The sequence below is a fragment of the Simochromis diagramma genome, unplaced genomic scaffold, assembly GCF_900408965.1.
Source record: "Simochromis diagramma unplaced genomic scaffold, fSimDia1.1 OVJJ01000348.1, whole genome shotgun sequence".
NCBI lineage: Eukaryota > Metazoa > Chordata > Actinopteri > Cichliformes > Cichlidae > Simochromis > Simochromis diagramma.
Genome location: NW_024386755.1, coordinates 3,277,838 through 3,299,500, shown reverse-complemented (window position 1 = coordinate 3,299,500; position 21,663 = coordinate 3,277,838). Strand labels below are relative to the sequence as shown.

The 21,663-nt window shown below is 40.8% G+C and overlaps 1 protein-coding gene across 1 annotated transcript in view; it reads left to right on the top strand.

Moving 5' to 3' along the window:
• The first annotated feature begins 31 nt into the window (after window positions 1-31).
• Window positions 32-21,663, top strand: part of lrrc75a (leucine rich repeat containing 75A) — a 69,634-nt gene continuing 48,002 nt past the window's right edge. The window contains exons 1-2 of the mRNA XM_040025716.1: window positions 32-2,660; window positions 13,709-13,837. Of these exons, the coding sequence (XP_039881650.1) occupies window positions 2,409-2,660; window positions 13,709-13,837 (381 nt within the window). The 5' untranslated portion in view covers window positions 32-2,408. The remainder of the gene's footprint in view (window positions 2,661-13,708; window positions 13,838-21,663) is intronic.

The window sequence follows — 21,663 nt, the reverse complement described above, 5'->3', positions numbered from 1 at the left end:
GATTGGATAAATGCCTATAACTAATGGTGTGTTATTGATGTAGATTTTTGGAGATCTGATTTCTAAATGTGCTTCAGACACTCTGAAATGCATCCACTTTTGTTCAGTGTTGTTAAGTAAAACTAAAAGTCACAAGGCTAAGACTTGTGAACCCTCCTCCTGCTGGTGGCAGGTCAGGTCCCCACTGACTGTGAACAGAAGCAGCTCTCTGTGGAGTCATCAGCGATGATGTTACCAGAAGATGAGTTTTGTGTGCAAGATGTCTGCCTTCCTCTCCGCCGTCTGCGCCCTACAAAAACCAAACCGTCATCTTGATCCTGTGCACATGTGGATGTGTCGGCTGACTGTGACTTTGTAAAAGAGTTATGAGCCTAAAAGTTGTAAAATGAGGAAAGAAACTAACTTTTTTTTGCTTTGATAAAGTGATTTGATGGTTGAAATACTACTGTAAATACCGATGTAATTAGAAGCAAAATAAATACACCTTTTGAACAATATTCAGACTTTCTGCTGAGTTTGAGCTTGTGTGAAGCTGTCAGACTTGCGTAATTGTTTCCTGTACGTGGGCAGGAAAATTGGCTTAAACCTGAGTCCCTAGTAACCGGTGGTTGCCAGGGGGTCACCGACCCATCTCTAGGGCTATTTGAGAGAGTCACTATCTAGCTCAAGAAAAGTAAGGCCTTACCACAATTATTAGGGATGCTAAATATAACCACATTGATGTAATGGTTCCACACAGCTGCCACCAGATGTCAGTACAGGTCTTTCCCTGGTAGTATAAATAACTGACAGCGGTTTCAATTTGTTTTTTGGAGAAAACACTCATGTATGTGTTTTAGTTTATCCCAACTAACTTAAAAAAAACAAACTCAATTAAAACTAGATTTCACAAAAACTTGTAATTCCATATAAACTTTCAAAAAAAATGCTTTGATATGAAAATCATTTTGGCTGACACTTAAACTTCTAGCAACAGGTTTAAAAATAAAATGTGGGCAGAAAAATGTGATGCTAAGAACACCTGACAGTAGTTCACCAGGATGAGCGTGGGTATAGAAAAGAGCACCCCTCCAATTATGTGTCAGGGCTCAGGGAGGTGCAGCCTTGAGCCTGGTTCTACCGGAGGTTTCTTCCCCTTACAAGGGAGTTTTTCTTTCCCACTGTCGCCAAGTGATTGTTGGGGTTTTTTCTGTGGGCTCTTTATTTTTACAATTTAAAGCCCCTTTAGGTGTGATTTAAATAAAAGTGACTGCACAGAGCAGTGCACAAAGTAGATCTACTCTAATCGGGTATTAACTTGTAAGTTGGTGTTGTGGTTGACAATTTCCGCAAAAAATAAATTTAAAAAATTGTTAGATACAAAATGCTTAAATCAAGGTCCACTATTGGCCGATTTTCTTAGAAGATTACAGTTTAAAATGCATGACTCATCTCGACAGATACACCCTGTCCATTTCTGCCTGTGAGCAGTGCAGCTACAAGCCGACACATTTTGAATGGACTCTGGTAGAAAAACCTCCACCGCGGAGACGGAGCGTCAGCGCCGTGTAACTAGACACTTGGCAGTGCTCATACCCTCCCGGCCCTCCTCCTGCCTCTCCTCATCACCCCGCCAGGAGGAAGGAAGACTTGCGGTCACGTGCACTCGCTGCGCGCCCCCGTGCACTCGAACAGAGGGTACGATACATAATTCGGTCCCGGGGAGGGGACACCTCAGTCCGGCCCCTTATGTCAAAGCCCGCTGAGCCGCAGCCTGCACACAGCAGGACGAGGCGCGGATGCGACTTCTGCTTCCTGCCTGCGAATGATGGAGAGTGAGGCCGGGAGGAGGACCAGCGCTGCTTTTGTTGCAGGTACAGCGGGACTTCCAGCGGCCGAGGAGGGACAGGGCAGAACGAGGAGCACCGCAGACGTAAACACTGCCATGCCCTGCTTCATGCAGCAGCGATCCTCCGCCCGCTGCTCCTCCTCTGCTCCAGGACAGAGCGCTGTGTTCTAGAGGACAGCTCGGGAGGAGGAGGAGAGGGTAAATATTTGGTGCTGAAGTTGGGTCCGGGATAGGAGGCTGTCGCTGAGGCAGACTCACTGCTGGGGATCTCCGGCAGCCTGACTCTGCTGAGTCCGCGCTCTGCGGCCATGCGGCAGGCAGCATCCAAAGACCTGTTCCCTACATGAGCTCCAGCTCCTGTGAGTAGCAGCACAAAACTACCAGCGCTCCTTCTCAGCGTATCTGCAGTGTTGTACTGTACTCTGGGAGCAGGCACACTTTCCACATTTCACAGAGACGTGATGAGCTGCTGACGTTTTACTGAAGCAGGTGTCTGACACAGGAATCAAAGCTGCCGCTGCATGACTGCTCTGTGGGACCAATCTCTTTGTTGCCACAGTTCACATTAAGAGGCAGCACCATGGGTGCCAAGCAGGCTAAAGGCCAGGAGCCTGCAGGAGCGAGTCCTCAGCACAGTTGGAAGCGGACACCCACCAAGGAGCGGGGAGACATCTTAGCCTCCCTCATGCTGAAGTCAGGGGACAGGCTGAGCCGTAGCGGGACGCCACCACCACCCTACCAGCGCCGCATCGGCATGATCCAGGAGATGATGCTGATGGCCAAACAGGGCAAGCAGGATGAGGCCACGGAGATGCTGAAGACGCTCCGACAGGTAGTCGCTTAGTCTGCTGTGTGAATGATGCTTTTTCTTTCTGCACACTTCCTCTGTTCTTTCCTGTCGTGCTCTATTACCTTAAGTTAATGTCAACACTGATGCTGAAAGAGAAGCCAGGCTCAGACTAACCGCTGATGCTCACTGACTGAAGCCATTCAGAGACTGACTTCCTGCATGCCTGATGAATTGACGTCCTCCCTGCAAGTATGCCTGGCAGTGCCTGAGTCTGCTGCATGGGTACAGAGTGGAGAGAGTGCTGTGATTTACAACCTCTCTCAGTCTGGATGCTGCTGTTGCTACAGAGAGAAGAAAAAGCCCAACAACAGGCTGGGAGAATCTGGTGTGGCGAGAAATAAAAGGGAAGCAGGAGAAAGAAAATGCCACCAGTTGAATGGGATGATGTGGAGAGCGGCAGAGAAGGGTAAAATTCTGAGAAACAATCTGTGTGTTTATTACTGTGACAGTAAGGAAACTAAAAAGAGCAGATGAAGACAGTGAGGGAAGAAACTGATTTCGACACACTTCACAGAGCCCATACACTGGCAGTGTTTATAGTTTATCCCCTCGTGACTCAAACTCAGGGAGCAGCACCTGAGGCTTATAGACACATAGCTTCCCCAGATTACTGTTTGGACTTTGGAGATTTTCCTCAGAATTGTTCTGTTACTATTTACTGATCAAAGCTCTATGCACTGGTGGCAGATGGCGGTGATAAGCAAACGTTAACACAAAGGTCTGTGAAGGTTCTCAGGGTGAGATCTAAAACCTGCAGGACACTGGCCCTCAAGGCCTGGAGTTGGGGACCCCTGCTCTAAAACCTGTGTATACCAGGGTTGTCCAACTCCAGGCCTCAAGGTTTTAGATCTCACCCTGGGTCAACACACCTGAATCAAATGATTAGTTCATTACCAGGTCTCTGGAGAACTTCAAGGCATGTTGAGGAGGTAAAATTTAGCCATATAAATCAGCTGTGTTGGCTCAAGGATACATCTAAAAACCTGCAGGACGCTGGCCCTTGAGGCCTGGAGTTGGACACCCCTGGTGTATACCTTTCCAGATGTGCAAGCTACCTTTTTGATAGGCAATAATGCACCCCAGTATCACCAGAGATGCTGATAGCAAGGGCCCTCTCCTCTTTAGTTTGGAGGATACGCCGTCCATGTTTCCCACAAAGAATTTTAGATTTGGAGTGATCTGATCACAGAGCAGTTTTCTACTTTCAGTCCATTTTAAATGAGTTTTGGGTCAGAGAAGACAGCAGTGTTTCTGAATCATGTTCACATATGGCTTCTTCTCTGCATGACAGAGCTTTAACTGCATACGTGGGTGTTCAGAGACAGTGATTTCTGGAAGTGTTCCTGATCACATCTGTCAGTGCTGTCTGAAGGCCTGAAGGTCAAGGACATCCAATACAGGATTGGCCTTGTCCCTTGCTTACAGAGATTCCTCCAGATTCTTTGAGTCTTTTTGATGATGTCATGTACTGGAGATGATGAGATATTCAAAATCTTTGCAAATTTAGAAGTCTGGACAGTGGTGTATTAATCTGCAATTGTCTACACTTCTGAGAATCACTGGCTCTCTCAGATGATCTTTTAATACATTTTCAACTTTTTACACAAGTAACCAATCAGTGTAAAAATGCTCCTGAACTTGTTTCATGCTAATATTTTTCATGAAATAGTCAAATCTGTTCATTTAAATGTTCGATATGCCTTAGGTATCCCATTTAGAATCAAATATGGATATGTGAGATTTTTAAGGCGTTGCATTTTGTATTTATTTACACTTTACTCAGTGTCCCAACGTTTTTGTAACTGAGATTATACTTTATGTTTTCACATACTGAAATAATAGTGACACAGTGTAATATGCAATGTTTTGTAGTTCATGTGAGGTTGTGTCTAGCTAATTTCAAGACGTGGAAAGAAACAATTTTTGTTTCCATGTAAACAAATTAACGTTAATACGCTGGTAATTTGGTCATCTAGTAAGTTTTCTCCAGGCTGTGATCCCTAGTGTGGGATCTAATGAGATAAGCACTTCCAAACAGACCTGAGACTTCCATCTAGAAAGACTCATAATTCATATTTTGTGCATAGCCTTTTCCCCACTTACACTCCATGTTAGACTGCCAGTAACCACAAAAATGGGAAAATGAGGCATATAAGATGTTGAAATGAACCAGAATGCTTACTGGTTTACTATAGGTCCACAAAAAGTTTCAGGAAACTTAATTTTTCAAGAATTAATTTAATTGCTCAAGTTGATTTTTTTCCCAACAGGTACAAGTTCCTCCAGCACTTATTCTTTTATTTTGTTATTATTGGTTGTTTCTGTTTTCACAATCAGCTTTTTCAGCATCACAAGCTCCAAGTCAGATGCTCGTAAACCTCCTGAAAGCAGAACTGCCTGAAACAAAAAATGATTAAGATTTAGTTTGAAACAGGTAGAAAAATCGACTTCCCCAAATGGTTCCTGTTTCTTGTAGGAATTTCAGACTATTTCCTCTTGAAAGAATAAGCTACTTTTAGATCTGTTTTGTTTGTTTGTTTTTAGAGATTTTCCACTTTAGAAGCAGCTTATATGGCTGCTTCAGGTACCTCTACCTAATGGCAATCAATTTAACCACTGTAACGGCCACTACTATATCTACAAGATCTCTATCAGCACCCTGTTCTTTCTCATGGTGTCAGTAACAATAATAATCAAATAATTATTATTTATGTTATTATTTATAATAATTTATTCATTATTTTATTTATAATAAAATGTATAGCCTAGCTTAGTGATGGAGGATTTAGGCCATTTGTTGTAATGCTGAGTGGTGGAAAGAAAACGTCCAACTAGCACTGAGTAATCAGTAAACAGTAATCTGGGGAAGCTGTATGTCTATAAGCCTGAGGTGCTGCTTCCTGAGCACCAAATAGTACCAAATAGGTACTCAGGGATGTTGGAGACTGAAGGATGTGGTCTGTATTTCTTTATCAGCAGGGTGTTCCAGCTTTAGAGGCCAAACGGGGAAGGCTGAAAACAAACTGGGTGTCCTTACATTTGCATTAACATAATAGAGATAATAACAGGTTTTGATGTTGGGTCATGAAGGCATAATTGGAGGAGTTCCAGTAATATAATGATGATATTTAGTTTCATGTTGCGTAGGGCCTGTGCTCTGCCGGAACAGTATGTGACGGACAGAAACAGGATGAATTGGATAAAGACAATTACTATGAATAAAGGGAAGCAGGAGGAGAGAAAAAAGAAAGACTATCATTAGTGTTCAGCTAAAGCAGAGGACAGACAAGAAGTGGTGGTGAGTGATTTCAGAGACAGTGAAAGACAGCACTTAGAGGGAAACATGACAGAGAGAGAGAGAAGGGAAAGGGAAACAAGGAGAGATGAAAGTGAAGCACTGATTTTGAAGAGTGTGTTGGTTACGAGCGTCTCCTTATTGTTGCTTGGAAACAATGGCGATAAACTGGCGAGCTTGAATCAAGTAGACATTGATTAATGAAACAGGAGCTCTGTTAGGAGATAATGAGGAGGCCTTCTTCTCAATCACTGCTCTTCAATTAACTCGCAACCAAAAACTGGCATCTCTCTACACCGTTCGCCCCCGGGCCCCCTCACAGCTGATCGCTTAACTGTAAGAAAGAGCGCTGGAGCGTGCTTTACTGGCGCTAAATTTATCTGGCAGGGTTCCTTCAGGTGTTTCCACTCAGCTGCATGGGATTTTTTTGAAGCCATCACATGTGACCAGGGTTTCAGTAGTAGTAGCAGCAGTGGTGTAGCGTTGCGGTTGCCTCTAACGTCTGAAGATACCAGTCAGCTGCTGAAATCCTGTGGAGCTTAACTCAGGGAGTAAGTCTGGTTCACCAAACTCTGTTTCATCACAAGCATGCGATGAAAGAATGGCACCTGCCTTGTGAGGAGGTATCCCATAGATCTGAATTGTGGCAGTGATGTTAGAAAACACAAATGAAATCCAAATCTACCGTTATGGATAAGGTTCGACTCTGACATGTGCTGCTAAAATTATTTTATTAGATATGTGATGAGGGCTGAACAGAAAAATGGCAAAAATGATTAAAACAAGCATAGACTAAATCCACATCAAGGAGAAAGGGATATTAAGATGTTTCAACTCTGTGTATGACACTGAAAGAGTGGGGAAAAAGAAAAAGTAAGGATGTAAAAACACAGGAAAACCTTCAAAATAACCAAGGAAGTGAACTGTAAAGGACACCAAGACAAAGACCGTGACTTCATGTTACAGCAGCATGATTTGTGTCCAGAGCCTCCAAAGATTCGCCGTTTTCCCAGAACTGCAGAAGTTTCCTGTGGAGTTTTGTGCTGTTTTGATAAAGCACGTCATAAAAGAGTGGATCTATCTCCATACATTGCACTGATGTTCGCTCAGCCATCTTTTATTTTTGTCTAATCAGCACTTGAGGGGCAGTGTCTCAACGTGGTGCCATTTGATTGAATGATTCATATTGTCCGCGGCTCTTTGAATCACCATGGGTTGAGTCCTGCCGGCAGTGCTAATAAGCAAATTCAAGATCGGTCGGGCACCATTTCAATAGAGACAATGACATGGCAGTCAAAACGTCATGAAAGAAGCCCCAACAGTTACATTAGCTGCCCCTTGTTATATAGATAGAAAAACAAGATTAAAAAAAAAATAAAACTCTTTCCCTCATAATTGTCATAATAAACTAGCCAGTTAACCTGTTTATTAGAAGAACAGACTAGAACAGACTCGCCATTGGATTAATAAAAATATGATAAAATAAATCTAAATAACAAAAATTAAAAAAGAAAAAAAAAGATATAGTCATGTGAGAATTTCTTTTTAATGTCTGCATACATATAATAGTAAAAACTATCTGACTACCAATATATGATCAGCATATACACTATATAACTTTTATGCATAGATTGAATATAAAAGATGGCTGTGGTAATGCCAAAGTGTGTGAATCTTGCATTCTTTCAAATGGCCAGCAGGGGGGGACTCCTCAGGTTGTATGCATGCCTATGAGAAAATGGCCATCAACTTCCTCAGTGATTGGTTTATGGGCTCCATCGCTACCTTAGAGTTTTCTTCAATAACAGCATGATCTACATTTTATAAACGATGGTCCTCATTAGAGTCCACAAAGACAATACATCAGGACATGATTTAGGGTGAGCCTATGTTGTAATTAACAGGTTGATACTGTAGACTCATACGTGCTAGGTTAATGCTGCCTGTCTAGGCCCTGGACACTGTCTTAAAAGACAATCTTGTTCTCAAGAGTTTCATTTCCTGGGTGAATAAAGGTTCTGACTCTTAGCATTTGTTTCAATGTCTCACTATGGGATGCGCCTCCCTGAGTATTCCTCAGAAGCATGTATCTCATTCTGCCAATCCTGATTGGGTGTTGATTGCCACAATCACATTGGGTAGAGCCACCCAACCTTTAAATAGCTTGCACTGTTACAAGTCGGTATTCAAAAACCTATTCTCATTTCAGGGCATATATCTCAAGTTAGCTAGCCTAAGAAGCTAGCTAGTTTCATAGGCTAGCTAGCTGTCCACAGACAGGAGTGTTGGCTATTTCGCGTTGCCGGATGGTAGCTAACTAACGGTCTCCAACAACGGCTAGCGCACCAAGCTGGCCTGTCGGAAACAGATCCCTTGTTGCCCTCAGCCAAAACTGCGGCTGATGGTTTCGACAGGGAGGGAGTCGCGGAAGCTGAACCACAGGCTGGCACCATGTTAATAATAAATAAATACATAATCAACAGTGTCTGTGAAGGTTCTCAGTCATCCAGGTCATCGTAGTCTAAGGAGCTTGGAAACAAAAACATCTGGACTTCTTTGAGTTGCTTGAAGATGTTTCACCTCTCATCTGAGAAGCTTCTTCAATTCTAACGTCAAATGCTGGAGAGTCCCAGATTTAAGTCTTAGGGGAGTGTCCCCCAAGAGGGTCATGAACCCACTGTTGATACTCTACCTAATCACACTAGCCAAGGGGTGAAAACGGGTGTGGGTCACAATCAGCCAAGGTTTCAGGTGAACCCGCTGTGAAACCTAGCCCCACCCTATCATGTGATTTCCTGAGGTCAAATGGTCCAGGATGTGAGTGGGCGTTAAGGTGTCTGGGAAAGGATCTCAAAACTGAATTATAGATGGCAGACGGTTGGTGTCGTAAGCCACCGCCTCTGTTCAAAGATGGTCGTTTACAGTGGACATAGATGGATTCTTTCACCCCTCTTTCAAACCGTGTCTTCTCTGTCCAAAATGTGAACATTGGCATCCTCAAAAGAGTGACCTTTGTCAGCCGAGTCTTGTCCTGTTGAGGTGGCTCTTCATCGACAGTGACAATCGACAGTGATTGCTCCACATGTCATTTCATGTTTGTGCAAGGCTGTTAAATATGGCATTTATTTTTTTTTATTCTTTACCAAATGTGAGATCCCGGTCCAGATTCTCTTACAAAAATAACAAAATGGAGGCCTGTCTTGTCAGAGGTGGCGCATACTGTTTGGTCAGGATGTGATTTTTGATAAGGTTCAACATCTGCTTCATATATAGCTCCACCTGCCTCTGTTACCATTTCCTTTTATTTAGCAAAGAGCTGCACTTGATCCATTGTGTTTGTGTTTGCCGCGTCTCTTCAGCTCCACCTTTGTTAATATTCAGCTGGGTTCCAACCACTGCTTTGATGTTGACCGATCCTAATTAGTGTGGACTTTGCTTTCACTAGAACTGTTCTCAGTATGCATGTGTGTGAGTGGCTATGCATTTGACACACAGAGGCCAGGATATTAGACTATGCATTTTTATGCTTTGTCATGTATATTTCATAAGAGGGTAACGTTAATAATGTCATACCTTTCTGGAGTGAATATAAATGAACGCACACGATAACGATGATAGTGATTATTATCATTTATATGTTTTTTCCATAATGATTGTCGTTATTAGTAGCTAATGTAAAAAAAAAATTATCTTTCTTCTCTCGAGCTGTTAACTAATAGAAGTATCACACACACATACAGTTTCTCCTATCACACGCTAAATGTTCCCGGTTATTACCACATCCTAATGAGTTATCCAACTATCTTTGGTTTTTTATTTTTCTGTAAGTGCACTGTTTGTCCCTGTCTTGCCCCCCCCCCCCCCTGTTCTATTGTTAGTGTGGTATTGAAACATGAAATTAGGCTCTTGGAAAAACTTGGAAGAATTCTAGAAATATAATCAGTGTCCTAAACTGAGCAAAAATGGATACTTTTGTTTCCATATATTCATTAAATCCATTACTACTGGTAACAAGTTCTGCTGACAGATTTTTTTTCTTCCAGTCACTTGTTAGTGTACTTCACAGATCAGACCTCATCGTTAGTCCAGAGGTTTGTAAGCCAGAAGTCAGACATTGTGGAAAGGTTTAACACTAGCCAGTTATTTTCAGGCTACTGTCACTGACCACTATAGCATACACCTGTTGATGAACTAATCATACATTTCTCTTATGTGGTGATTATTAACTATTAATGCCACCGTTATCTGAAAACACAGCCGCTGATTAATGTCCCTGTGTGTGTGTGTGTGTGTGTGTGTGTGTGTGTGTGTGTGTGTGTGTGTGTGTGTGTGTCAGTCGAAGCTGCTGTCATTATTTGCAGCCACTCCTACGCAGAACAATAAGCAGCATGGAAACCTCAGTGAGTCATAGTTTTCTCTAGGAGACTGAGCATCCATCAGTCTCGCTCTTCCCTTTTCTCTCATTTCTAAAGGTCGGTCCTGATGCCACTCAGCTGGCAATAAACTGCCTGCAAAACAAATCCAAACACACATGAAAATATATCTGCACTTACCTACAGGCTAAAAAGTGTCTGGATTCTTGTTACACACATTCTTTCTCTCAGAGCATCTTCCAAGCAGCATTAGCATCCACACAAATAATAATGGTATAGATAAAAAAGTTAGTAAAGCAAATTACATACTGGATACAATATGCATCCTGTTACACGGGACATATACAGAATGTATATATATAATGAAAATATACAATTTCAACATTTTCTTTACGAAGCGCATAAATCACGACTATAAATCTGAGCTTGAAGTTTGATCTTGGGGAACGCTAACTTTACCCCAAAGTGAAATACATTTTGACAAAATCCCAAAGTGGCAAACTGTTTTTTTCCTGTATTTTATAATAAAAAAAAAACCCAAAAAACAAAACAGAAATCCTGCCCTCACTATCAGTTGGTCTCACAAATGTTAACTTTGCAGTTCAAAAGAAAATATACCGAAAATATATTTCTTTGCAGTTATAAGTATATTAAATGGTAACTTTTTTTTAGTAACTATGCACTGTGTGCACAATTATTAAAGTAAGAGTAATAAAACAACTCAGAATTTACATATAAACATTTCTGACATGTCAAAGAAAATCAGTGACCAATATAGCTACCCTCACAAGCCTTCCATTCATGGAGTCTGTCAGTTTCTTGATGTGTTGATGATCAACTTTTTGTGCAGCAGCAACCACAGCCTTCCAGACACTGTTCAGAGAGGTGTACTGTTTTCCTTTACTATAAATCTCTTGCTTAAGCAGGGCACACAGGTTCTCAATAGGGTTTAGGTCAGATGAGGAAGGGGGGCCATGTCATTATTTTTTCATCCTTAAGGCCTTTACTGGCTAAGCATGCAGTGGAGTACTTCGATGCATGCGATGGAGCATTGTCCTGCATAAAAATACTAGTCTTCTTGAAAGATGCAGACTTTTTCCTGTACCACTGCTTGAAGAAAACTGGGAGTAAGTTTGATTTTGAGGCCATCTTCAACCTGAAAAGGCCCAGCTAGCTCATCTTAATAAATACCAGCCCATACCAGTACCCCACCTCCACCTTGCTGGCGTCTGAGTCAAAGTGGAGCTCTGTGTCCTTTACAGATCCAGCCATGGGCCCAGCCATCTGGTCCATCAAGAGTCACTCTCATCTCATCAGTCCATAAAACCTTTGAAAAATCTGTCTTCAGATATTTCTTGGCCCATTCTTGATGTTTCAACTTGTGTGTTTTGTTCAGTGCTGGTGGGGTTTCAGCCTTCCTTACCTTGGCCACGTGTCTAAGCACTGAACACCTTGTACTTCTGGACACTCTGGGTAGGCTGCAGTTCTGGAATATGGCAGCCCTATAGGATAATTGGTTCCTGATAGCTTCACTTTTGATTCTTCTCAAATCTTTGGTAGTTAATTTCCGTCTTTTTTTCTCAATACGTTTCTTGCGACCCTGTTTGCAACAAAACATTTGATGTGGTTACGCCCCAATATCTTAGCAGTTTCAAGACTGCTGCATCCCTCTGAAATACCTTTAAATCTTTTTTTTTTGGCCCATTTTGCCTGAGGAAGAGAAGCTGCATAGAAATTATGCACACTTTTATATAGAGTGTTGATCTTCCCAGGCCACGCCCTCACTCATTATGCAAATACACATCACCTGATATGCTTAAATCCAATAAGCACACAAGTTTATACAGCTTGAAAATTTGCATAAAAATTATGATATGGCCAAAATACTCACTTGCCTAATAATTGTGCACACAGTGTATTGATTCAACCACAACAGAATGAACTTTTGGGAATTTACTTATTTGGATGATTGAGCATGCATCAAGAAATATTTAGTGACATTTTTTATTAAAGTGCAGCCTAAGCTTTAAGCATGGTTATTAGCTTTGAAAGTGTGATATTAGATAAATTAGTTGATCTGATGATGGAGCTTGAGGAGAAGTTGTTACTAAACCCTGAATATATGTAAAATATATAGGCTAATGCTTTGGATGGTAGCAGAAGGACATTATCATCCACAACGTCTTGCCAGCAGCACAGCTAAAAATGAGCACTCAAGCAGAAAAAACTCAGAGTCCTAGAGCTCACTCGTGGTCTGCAAAGCGTAAATGCAGAATATTTTGGTGTTCCAGCGTTTTCTGCTTTGACAGGATCAAGCAGGAAATAAATGTAGTATTTTAGAACTACAGTTATGTATTTGGGAGCTGGACCAGACGTTTACAGAACAAATTTGTGCCTAGATTAAACCTTTCCCCTGCACACTGCACAAGCTAGAGCAAAATGTCAGGATTTCTCACAATCTAATTGGCAGATTGCCATGAAATGAGCACATTCATGCTACCAAGAAAGTGACCTTTCCTTTACTCCCACACTCAGGACAAACTTTACAATTTTTGGTCCTGCTGTTAGTTAAGTTCTAAAAACATCAAGATTGACAGTAGTATTTGTGTTACATGGAGCACTCTCATACTCTTGTTGTACTTGTTAAAAACCCAAACATAAAGCTTTGCTAGTGTTTTAACCTTTTAATTTTGTTCCCAACAAATCAACTTTTGGGTCCTTATAATGGAGCATGATGGATAATGTAAATGATTAATGTCATCAGTGACTTGAGCTCAAACAAATAGCATAGCATGGTTGTTTTGCTCAGTTGTACTGCATCCAGCATACACAGCCTGTGCTCTGCTTTAGGCTTCATATTAAAGTCAGTGACAGGAGCTTTTCCTCAAAATACTTTCAACTGTGGCAGTCTAATCCTCTCCTGCACACTTTCATGTGGCGTTGTCATTCATGTTGACTTTTGAAGTTTTAACAAGACTGCTGTTCATGCGTGAAGCTCTGCCAACAGGTTTATGCTTCATTGGCTTTGATGGGGCTTGAGATGTGACAAATTTTGTTTTTTGGCCTCCTCTCCAGAAACCAGACAGTCAGACAGCAGGAAGCAGTTCAGAGGGCTTTAATTCAATGCTTTAGGGGGTCGGGAAGTTTAAAAAGCTGCATTCAGAATGTAAACGTCTTTGACATACTCGCTCGGACTTACATATGAGGGAATGAATGAATTCGTAGCAGTCATGGAACCTGTATTCTTTTCTCTTTTTTCCCTCATTATCTTTCCTTTTTTTTAATGTAGAGCCTGTTTATATGAAATGTGCTACATAAATATATTGCTAATACATATGGTCTTACTTAATGTGTGTGTGTAGGACCTAGGCATGGAATCAACATCACTGGATGACGTGTTGTACCGCTACGCCAGCTTCAGAAACCTGGTTGATCCCATCACGCATGATCTGATTATCAGTCTGGCGCGATACGTACACTGCCCCAAGACGGTAGGACAAACACACACACACACACACACACACACACACACACACACACACACACACACACACACACACACACACACACACACACACAGTGTAAATAAATGTTAATAAAACCTAGTACCTCCTACTGTAAAGGCTCCTGGGCATGCTAACATAAACACACACACTGTCACTGACTGATGCTATTTATTGCGTTGCTGCTATCAGATGATCTCCTGACTCATTTCTTTGATACTATTTGGTTACGGAAGTGCTCTAAAGTGGCTGTGTATTATATGTGCGTCCTTGAGGGAACTACTGCTGCTTGTGTTTGTTCACTCATGTAGTCCAGTGTGTCACTGAAGGACAGAAAAGGAGAGGGAAAGAGAGCATGGAAGCAGCGACGCACAATGAATAATGCAAGGAAGAAGGAGTGATGGAGATGAAGATAGGAATTCAGAGGCCTGCTGTGTCATTTCAGTACATTCTGTTGTGAAACACTGTTGCCCTGAAGCTGGCTGCGTTAAAAGTCTTTTTTCCAGCAAACACTGACTCCATTTCAATGTTCTCAGCCTATGATGATGCAGAAACATTACTGAAACGATTAACTAATTGATATAATCTATATGTGAGTGATTTGTGGCCATTAAATCCTGACCTTTCTAAAGCAGGCTTTGCACTTTAATTTGATGGGTTTCCTGTGAAAACAGAATGCTTGAGATGTGAAAAATAAGTATTGCATATCTGCACAACTTCCACAGAGAAAAGGCAAAGAAACACTAATGGCAAATATTTAGTGCAGACCCATGATTGCCCAAGAGTCAATACATTTTTACCAGCTGTGCGTCATCATGGCAGAATTTGCTAATTACGCTGGCAAGTGTGAGTGTGTATGTCTGTGGAAAGCTCAATTATATAGGGATACCATGTGTTTGCGTTCCCTCGTACACACCGAGACATGCCTAGACATGCCTAAAACTGAGAGCAGCCACCCTCTGATGATACTTTATGCCTGATTTAGGTTTCTGCAGGGAATCTTTGTAGTCCCCACGTAATTTAGAGGTGGGCCGATCGATCTAGTATAGACACCAACAAATTTATACTAGTGTGATAGAATCAATGCTTTGTTTCTATGCTCGAAGTTCAGTGTGTAGCCCACTGAAATTAGTTTTTTGGAAATGAAACGATACACCTCAAACATGCACTATGAAAAATGTCTGAACCTTTTTGTGTTGACTGTTGCATCTATTTTATTTATTTTTCTATAAAATATTTAAATAACAGAGGTTCACCCAAAGTGCTTTAGAGACAGACATTTTACATTTCAAGTCTCAAAAATTTCAAAATAAATGAAAAGCTGGTATGTTTTTGTTGTCTTCAATAATTTTGGAAAGTAAAACTCACAGTGATTTAGTGGTCATTAAAATGTGCTCAGAATTTGCTAATTGATTATGATTTATCTGATAAAAAGTAGCTTCAGATTTTTTTTTTATAATAATAACTAGCATGTTTGTGCCCTAAATTAGTGGTTCTCTAACTGTGGTACTCATACCACTGGTTGTACGTGGGCTCCCTCTAGTGTTACGCGGGAAGTCTCTTTTTTTTTGTTTAAGATCAAATGATATATGTCTTATATATACTACTTATTGGGGGATTTCTGAAAAATTAAAACACACACCTCTGCTATCACGTCCGACATAAATGAAGACAGGAAACTAAACAGCAGTGATGTTTGTAGGGTTACTGAAGTTGGGCTAGCTGGTATATAATGGTGTGCTATGTGATCGCTAGCGACACAGCTATGTTTGCATGATGTAAACACATTAACACAGTGAAGCTGGAGGATGAAAACAAACTTTTTTCCACTCGATAAAAGTTAACATGAGGGTTCCCAATGTTAGGGACAAATGCAATCGCATAGCAGGACGCTGTAAATGGACCAAACGTCAGTCAGGAGAACAACTGAGATAATCCATCAACAATACGAGGTTAGTCATTAATATACTGCTGTATGGGCTGGGCTGTAGTTATATCGTAAGGTTTAACAACTGAGCTTTGAAATGAATAGTGGTAGCAAAAACCGAGATAGGCCCACAGTGATCTCTGCCTTTATTTAGGGGCTTGTTTAGATTAAATAGAACAAGATACAAAGCATTAAAACGTTAAAAACACAACAGCCTTAATAAACGCAGATTAGTTTTGAACGGGAAGCAGGGTTTATATGTCATCACTTAAAGATCGGATATCCCACCTGCTGTGAATGTTTTAATGCAGTACAGTTGTTATTATTATCACTTGTCACATCCTCTTTATGACAGTTAAAATAAATAACATTCATATAAGAAATAAAATTGTCTCATGTAAACTGTATATGGTGTTAAATAGGCCTATACTACTGTACTTTAATGTCAGTCATAAGGGTGGTACTTTAAGAGCCATATATTTTATGAGGTTGCGTTCATTGTGAAAAGTTTGAGAACCAATTCCCTAAATCAAGTTATCTCCATTAATGCTTGCTAACATAATGCACTTTCTCAAAGAAAAAGGCTAAGTGCATCAGTAATCCTGGACAAGGATCATTGATGAAACACCCAGAACACACATAATCTCCATATAAAAGATTTGGCATCACTCACTGGTTTGAAAGCCTTGACTTCAGCATTTAGACTGCAGGCATATAGGTTTTAACTGACTTAAAGTGGATTAGAGTGTGAAGTGTTACGCTATCAGCTAATGCTAGCTCTTTACATCTAGTCTTCACTACAATGACAATAGTGAAAACAGTCCCCTTTGGCTTTTTATAACCAATGGGTTTCATCCATCTTTTATATGCAGTTTATGAAACTGACTTGCTCTTTCCCCATTAAAGTGATTTTTTTGCCTTGCTTGCTGCTTAGAAACAAAACATGAAAACTTGAAGATTAGCATTATTTTTTTTAAGTAAGCTAATTTTAGCATAGCATTGGATGTAATAGCACCCTTTCATATTGCTGTTAGACAGCCATCTAAACTTTCCGACATGTAGTACAGAAATATACTGCAAATGTGTACCAACACGTACACAGTTTGCAGTTTTCTCTGCTTATCTCATGCTTAAATAAGCCAGGGAACTTTATTTTGAAGAATAGTTGGTGCACCTTTGGAAAGATCAAATTAAGCTCAAAAGTAAAACTAGATTACATAACTAGACAACAAATGGATCAGACTCACTTTATAGACAGACTTCTTTAATGAAAACATTGTGTACAGTGATCTGTAGTCTGAGGGAAAAGGGTAAGGTATAAAATACTCACTTATATCACTGCAATAAGGTGCATTGTGGGAGAAATGCTTGACACACAGCTACAGTCAAAAAGGAGGGTACTGTGTGTGGTTCATAACAGGGGAATGGATTGTGTCTGAGAAGAACAGAGCAGGAATGAGAAAGGGTGTTGTTCAGTGAAGAGAGAAACACAACATAGCGTACAGACAGAAGCACAGAGAGGTGTTATCTCACGTGTTTCACTCGGCCATTCTGTCTGACACATTGGATCGCTGTTCTTTTACTTTTCTGACCTGGTTGTCAATAACAGTGTTTATTCTTTTCTTTTTAAATTATGGAATAGATAGATTATCAGAGCAGGCAACATTTTTCCAGTCTTGGGAAAAAATGTTGTATAGCCAGAGATTCAGTTCTATTCACTTGCTTCAATGAGGCATTTTCACCAGAGAGCTGCTGCTCACTGGATATTTTCTTTTATTCAGACCATTTTCTGTAAACCCTAGATGATGGTTCTGTGGGAAAATCCAGTGTCTAACATATTGCAACCAGCCTTTCTTTCACCAAAAACCATGCTAAGCTCAAAGTCACTTAAATCCCATTTCACCCCCATTCTGAGGCTCCAGGTTTGAACTTCAGCAGGTTGTCTTGACCATGTTTACATGCCTAACTGCATTACTGAGCTGCTGCAGTCTGACTGGCTGATTAGGTATTTGAGTTAATGAAGTGGGGCCAGTGAGTGTGTTATGTTTGTAAGGCTTGGATAAAACAGCCTCTCTGTATTCCCTTGTGTGACAGCTAATTATTTTTATTGAAAAACAATTTCACACCTTGTTAAGGATAAATGTTTTGTCTTTGGCTGCATGAAGATCTAATTTGAGCCTCTCAGTAATACGTTATATGCTGTCAGATGCTCAGTCCTGTATATTCGACTGTTTCATTAAGCCTTGTTTCCTAAGGTCAGATGAACTGGTTCGGCATATATAAGGTGATATTTAATCTTGATGTTTTTATAGGCATTTGACAGGTACACGGCAAGAGTGTGAAAGTCAACTGAAACAGTAAAGTCTAGGTAGACTTGTAGCAAAACCAAAACTATGAACTACAAAAGCAGAGTAATATAATATTTGACAGATCTTTGACTGTGTGAATGCACTTCCTTTTATTCCGGCATTTGTCACTGCAGCCCTGAGAATCCGGGCAGTTCCACACACTGGTCCACAGCTTCCTCTACACAGGAAATTCCCATCAGGCAGCACCACAAAAGCAAAAAGCGTCTTCCCAGAGACCCCTTCCACCCAGCACTCAACCTGCTCTTGCATAAAGCCGGCTGCTTTGAGGCGGACTGAGCATGTTTTCCTTAGCACAATGCGCACTGAGTGCTGCACTTCCACTTTATTTTATACTGTGGTGGTTGTGTGTATGGCTGCTGCTGTTATATTGCCGGTTGCATTTTTTTTTCCAGTATCAAATTTCTTGATGAAGCTTGTCGGATAGTATAAAAAGCAGTAATGTCAGTGGAGTATTAATCACACTGTTTATAACTAAACAAAGGTCCTGAGAACCTTTTAGCTAAGGACAGGATTAGCAGATTAGTGCGTAAACACAAATGGAATTGTCGAGTGGATAATATTATCCAACATCCTCTACAGGGAGTGCAGAATTATTAGGCAAGTTGTATTTTTGAGGAATAATGTTATTATTGAACAACAACCATGTTCTCAATGAACCCAAAAAACTCATTAATATCAAAGCTGAATGTTTTTGGAAGTAGTTTTAGTTTGTTTTTAGTTTTAGCTATTTTAGGGGGATATCTGTGTGTGCAGGTGACTATTACTGTGCATAATTATTAGGCAACTTAACAAAAAACAAATATATACCCATTTCAATTATTTATTTTTACCAGTGAAACCAATATAACATCTCCACATTCACAAATATACATTTCTGACATTCAAAAACAAAACAAAAACAAATCAGCGACCAATATAGCCACCTTTCTTTGCAAGGACACTCAAAAGCCTGCCATCCATGGATTCTGTCAGTGTTTTGATCTGTTCACCATCAACATTGCGTGCAGCAGCAACCACAGCCTCCCAGACACTGTTCAGAGAGGTGTACTGTTTTCCCTCCTTGTAAATCTCACATTTGATGATGGACCACAGGTTCTCAATGGGGTTCAGATCAGGTGAACAAGGTGGCCATGTCATTAGTTTTTCTTCTTTTATACCCTTTCTTGCCAGCCACGCTGTGGAGTACTTGGACGCGTGTGATGGAGCATTGTCCTGCATGAAAATCATGTTTTTCTTGAAGGATGCAGACTTCTTCCTGTACCACTGCTTGAAGAAGGTGTCTTCCAGAAACTGGCAGTAGGACTGGGAGTTGAGCTTGACTCCATCCTCAACCCGAAAAGGCCCCACAAGCTCATCTTTGATGATACCAGCCCAAACCAGTGCTCCACCTCCACCTTGCTGGCGTCTGAGTCGGACTGGAGCTCTCTGCCCTTTACCAATCCAGCCACGGGCCCATCCATCTGGCCCATCAAGACTCACTCTCATTTCATCAGTCCATAAAACCTTAGAAAAACCAGTCTCGAGATATTTCTTGGCCCAGTCTTGACGTTTCAGCTTGTGTGTCTTGTTCAGTGGTGGTCGTCTTTCAGCCTTTCTTACCTTGGCCATGTCTCTGAGTATTGCACACCTTGTGCTTTTGGGCACTCCAGTGATGTTGCAGCTCTGAAATATGGCCAAACTGGTGGCAAGTGGCATCTTGGCAGCTGCACGCTTGACTTTTCTCAGTTCATGGGCAGTTATTTTGCACCTTGGTTTTTCCACACGCTTCTTGCGACCCTGTTGACTATTTTGAATGAAACGCTTGATTGTTCGATGATCACGCTTCAGAAGCTTTGCAGTTTTGAGACTGCTGCATCCCTCTGCAAGATATCTCACTATTTTTGACTTTTCTGAGCCTGTCAAGTCCTTCTTTTGACCCATTTTGCCAAAGGAAAGGAAGTTGCCTAATAATTATGCACACCTGATATAGGGTGTTGATGTCATTAGACCACACCCCTTCTCATTACAGAGATGCACATCACCTAATATGCTTAATTGGTAGTAGGCTTTCGAGCCTATACAGCTTGGAGTAAGACAACATGCATGAAGAGGATGATGTGGACAAAATACTCATTTGCCTAATAATTCTGCACTCCCTGTATAAGTGAATGAAAGGGGAAACAGACCCTGAAATACATATCGAGCTTCTGTTTTTCAACTAACAAGGAAAACTAAACATCAGAAAGAAAGCAGACTCCTGGATAATACTGCCACTATCGATAATAAAGCATCTCCCACACACGTAGATATGAACACATTACAGTCAATCCCAGATGAGCATGTATTGATTTTACAGTAAATATGAGACCAATCAAACTGCATCCTATTCATCAAGTCAAATGTGGAGCAAAGTGACCTTTCATTAAAGGTCCATCTAAAGAAGCAGGTATATATATTAATGTGCTGTGTTGTGTTACTAAATGTAGTTTCCCAGACAGACTGCATGAGCTGTTATATTTCTGTTTAATAAAAGTTGCTGCATGTTTCATTTTATACAATTAAAGACCCACAAAGAAGAAAATGAGCATATTTTTTTTACCTTTATGGTATAAATTCTATGAAATTATGAAAATGATTAATCACGGAGGCTGCACTGTCAACACCAGTGGTGGTGGAAGTTTAAGGTGGACTCTAGGGGAGGACCAGAAATCTACTGAAACTAGTTTATTGGTACTTGAGCCTGTAATTGCTTCCAAAGTATTGAGCAAAGGCTGTGAATACTATTAATACTATGGTATTTCTGTAGTCAGACAACAGAATGATTATGACACATAGCATATGCGTCATAATGTCATTTCATAGCTTCATTAATAGAAGTTTGTCTATTAAGTTAGAATGAAGTTGTTTTAATTTCTGTTGGGTTAGTTGTTACAACTTCTAAAATTAGGTTACACCTTTTTGTCTTTGTAACTATTGTGGCATTTATTTTTGACATGTTAGCTGTAAGAATTCAAAATCAGAAAGAAAAAAATATCCAAGTGACAAGAGTCCCAGTGACATTGGGTAAATTCTTATTAATCATGGCTGACTGTCAGATATCTGTTTCAGTGTTAATGGAAACTGCATGTGGTAATAAGGTCAACATAGATTTAATGAGAAAATGAACCATTTAGCATAAACTGTAAGGAAAACTAGTAGCTAAATTGTTAGCTTAGAGGTGTGGCCTGTCAAGGGTGTGAATATCCATCCGTTCTCTGCCGCTTATCCTTTTCAGTGTTGCGGAGCCTATCCCAGCTGTCTTAGAGCCAGAGGCAGGGTACACCCCAGACAGGTTGCCAATCTGTCGCAGGACAGAGAACCATTCGCACCTATGGGTAGTTTAGTTTCCAATTAACCTATCCCCACTAACTGCATGTCTTTGGACTTTGGGAGCAAGCTGGAGTACCCAGACTATGCAAACACATTCCCATCAGGCAGCACCACAAAAGCAAAAAGTGTCTTCCCAAACTCCACACAGAAAGACCTGATGGTGGAATTGA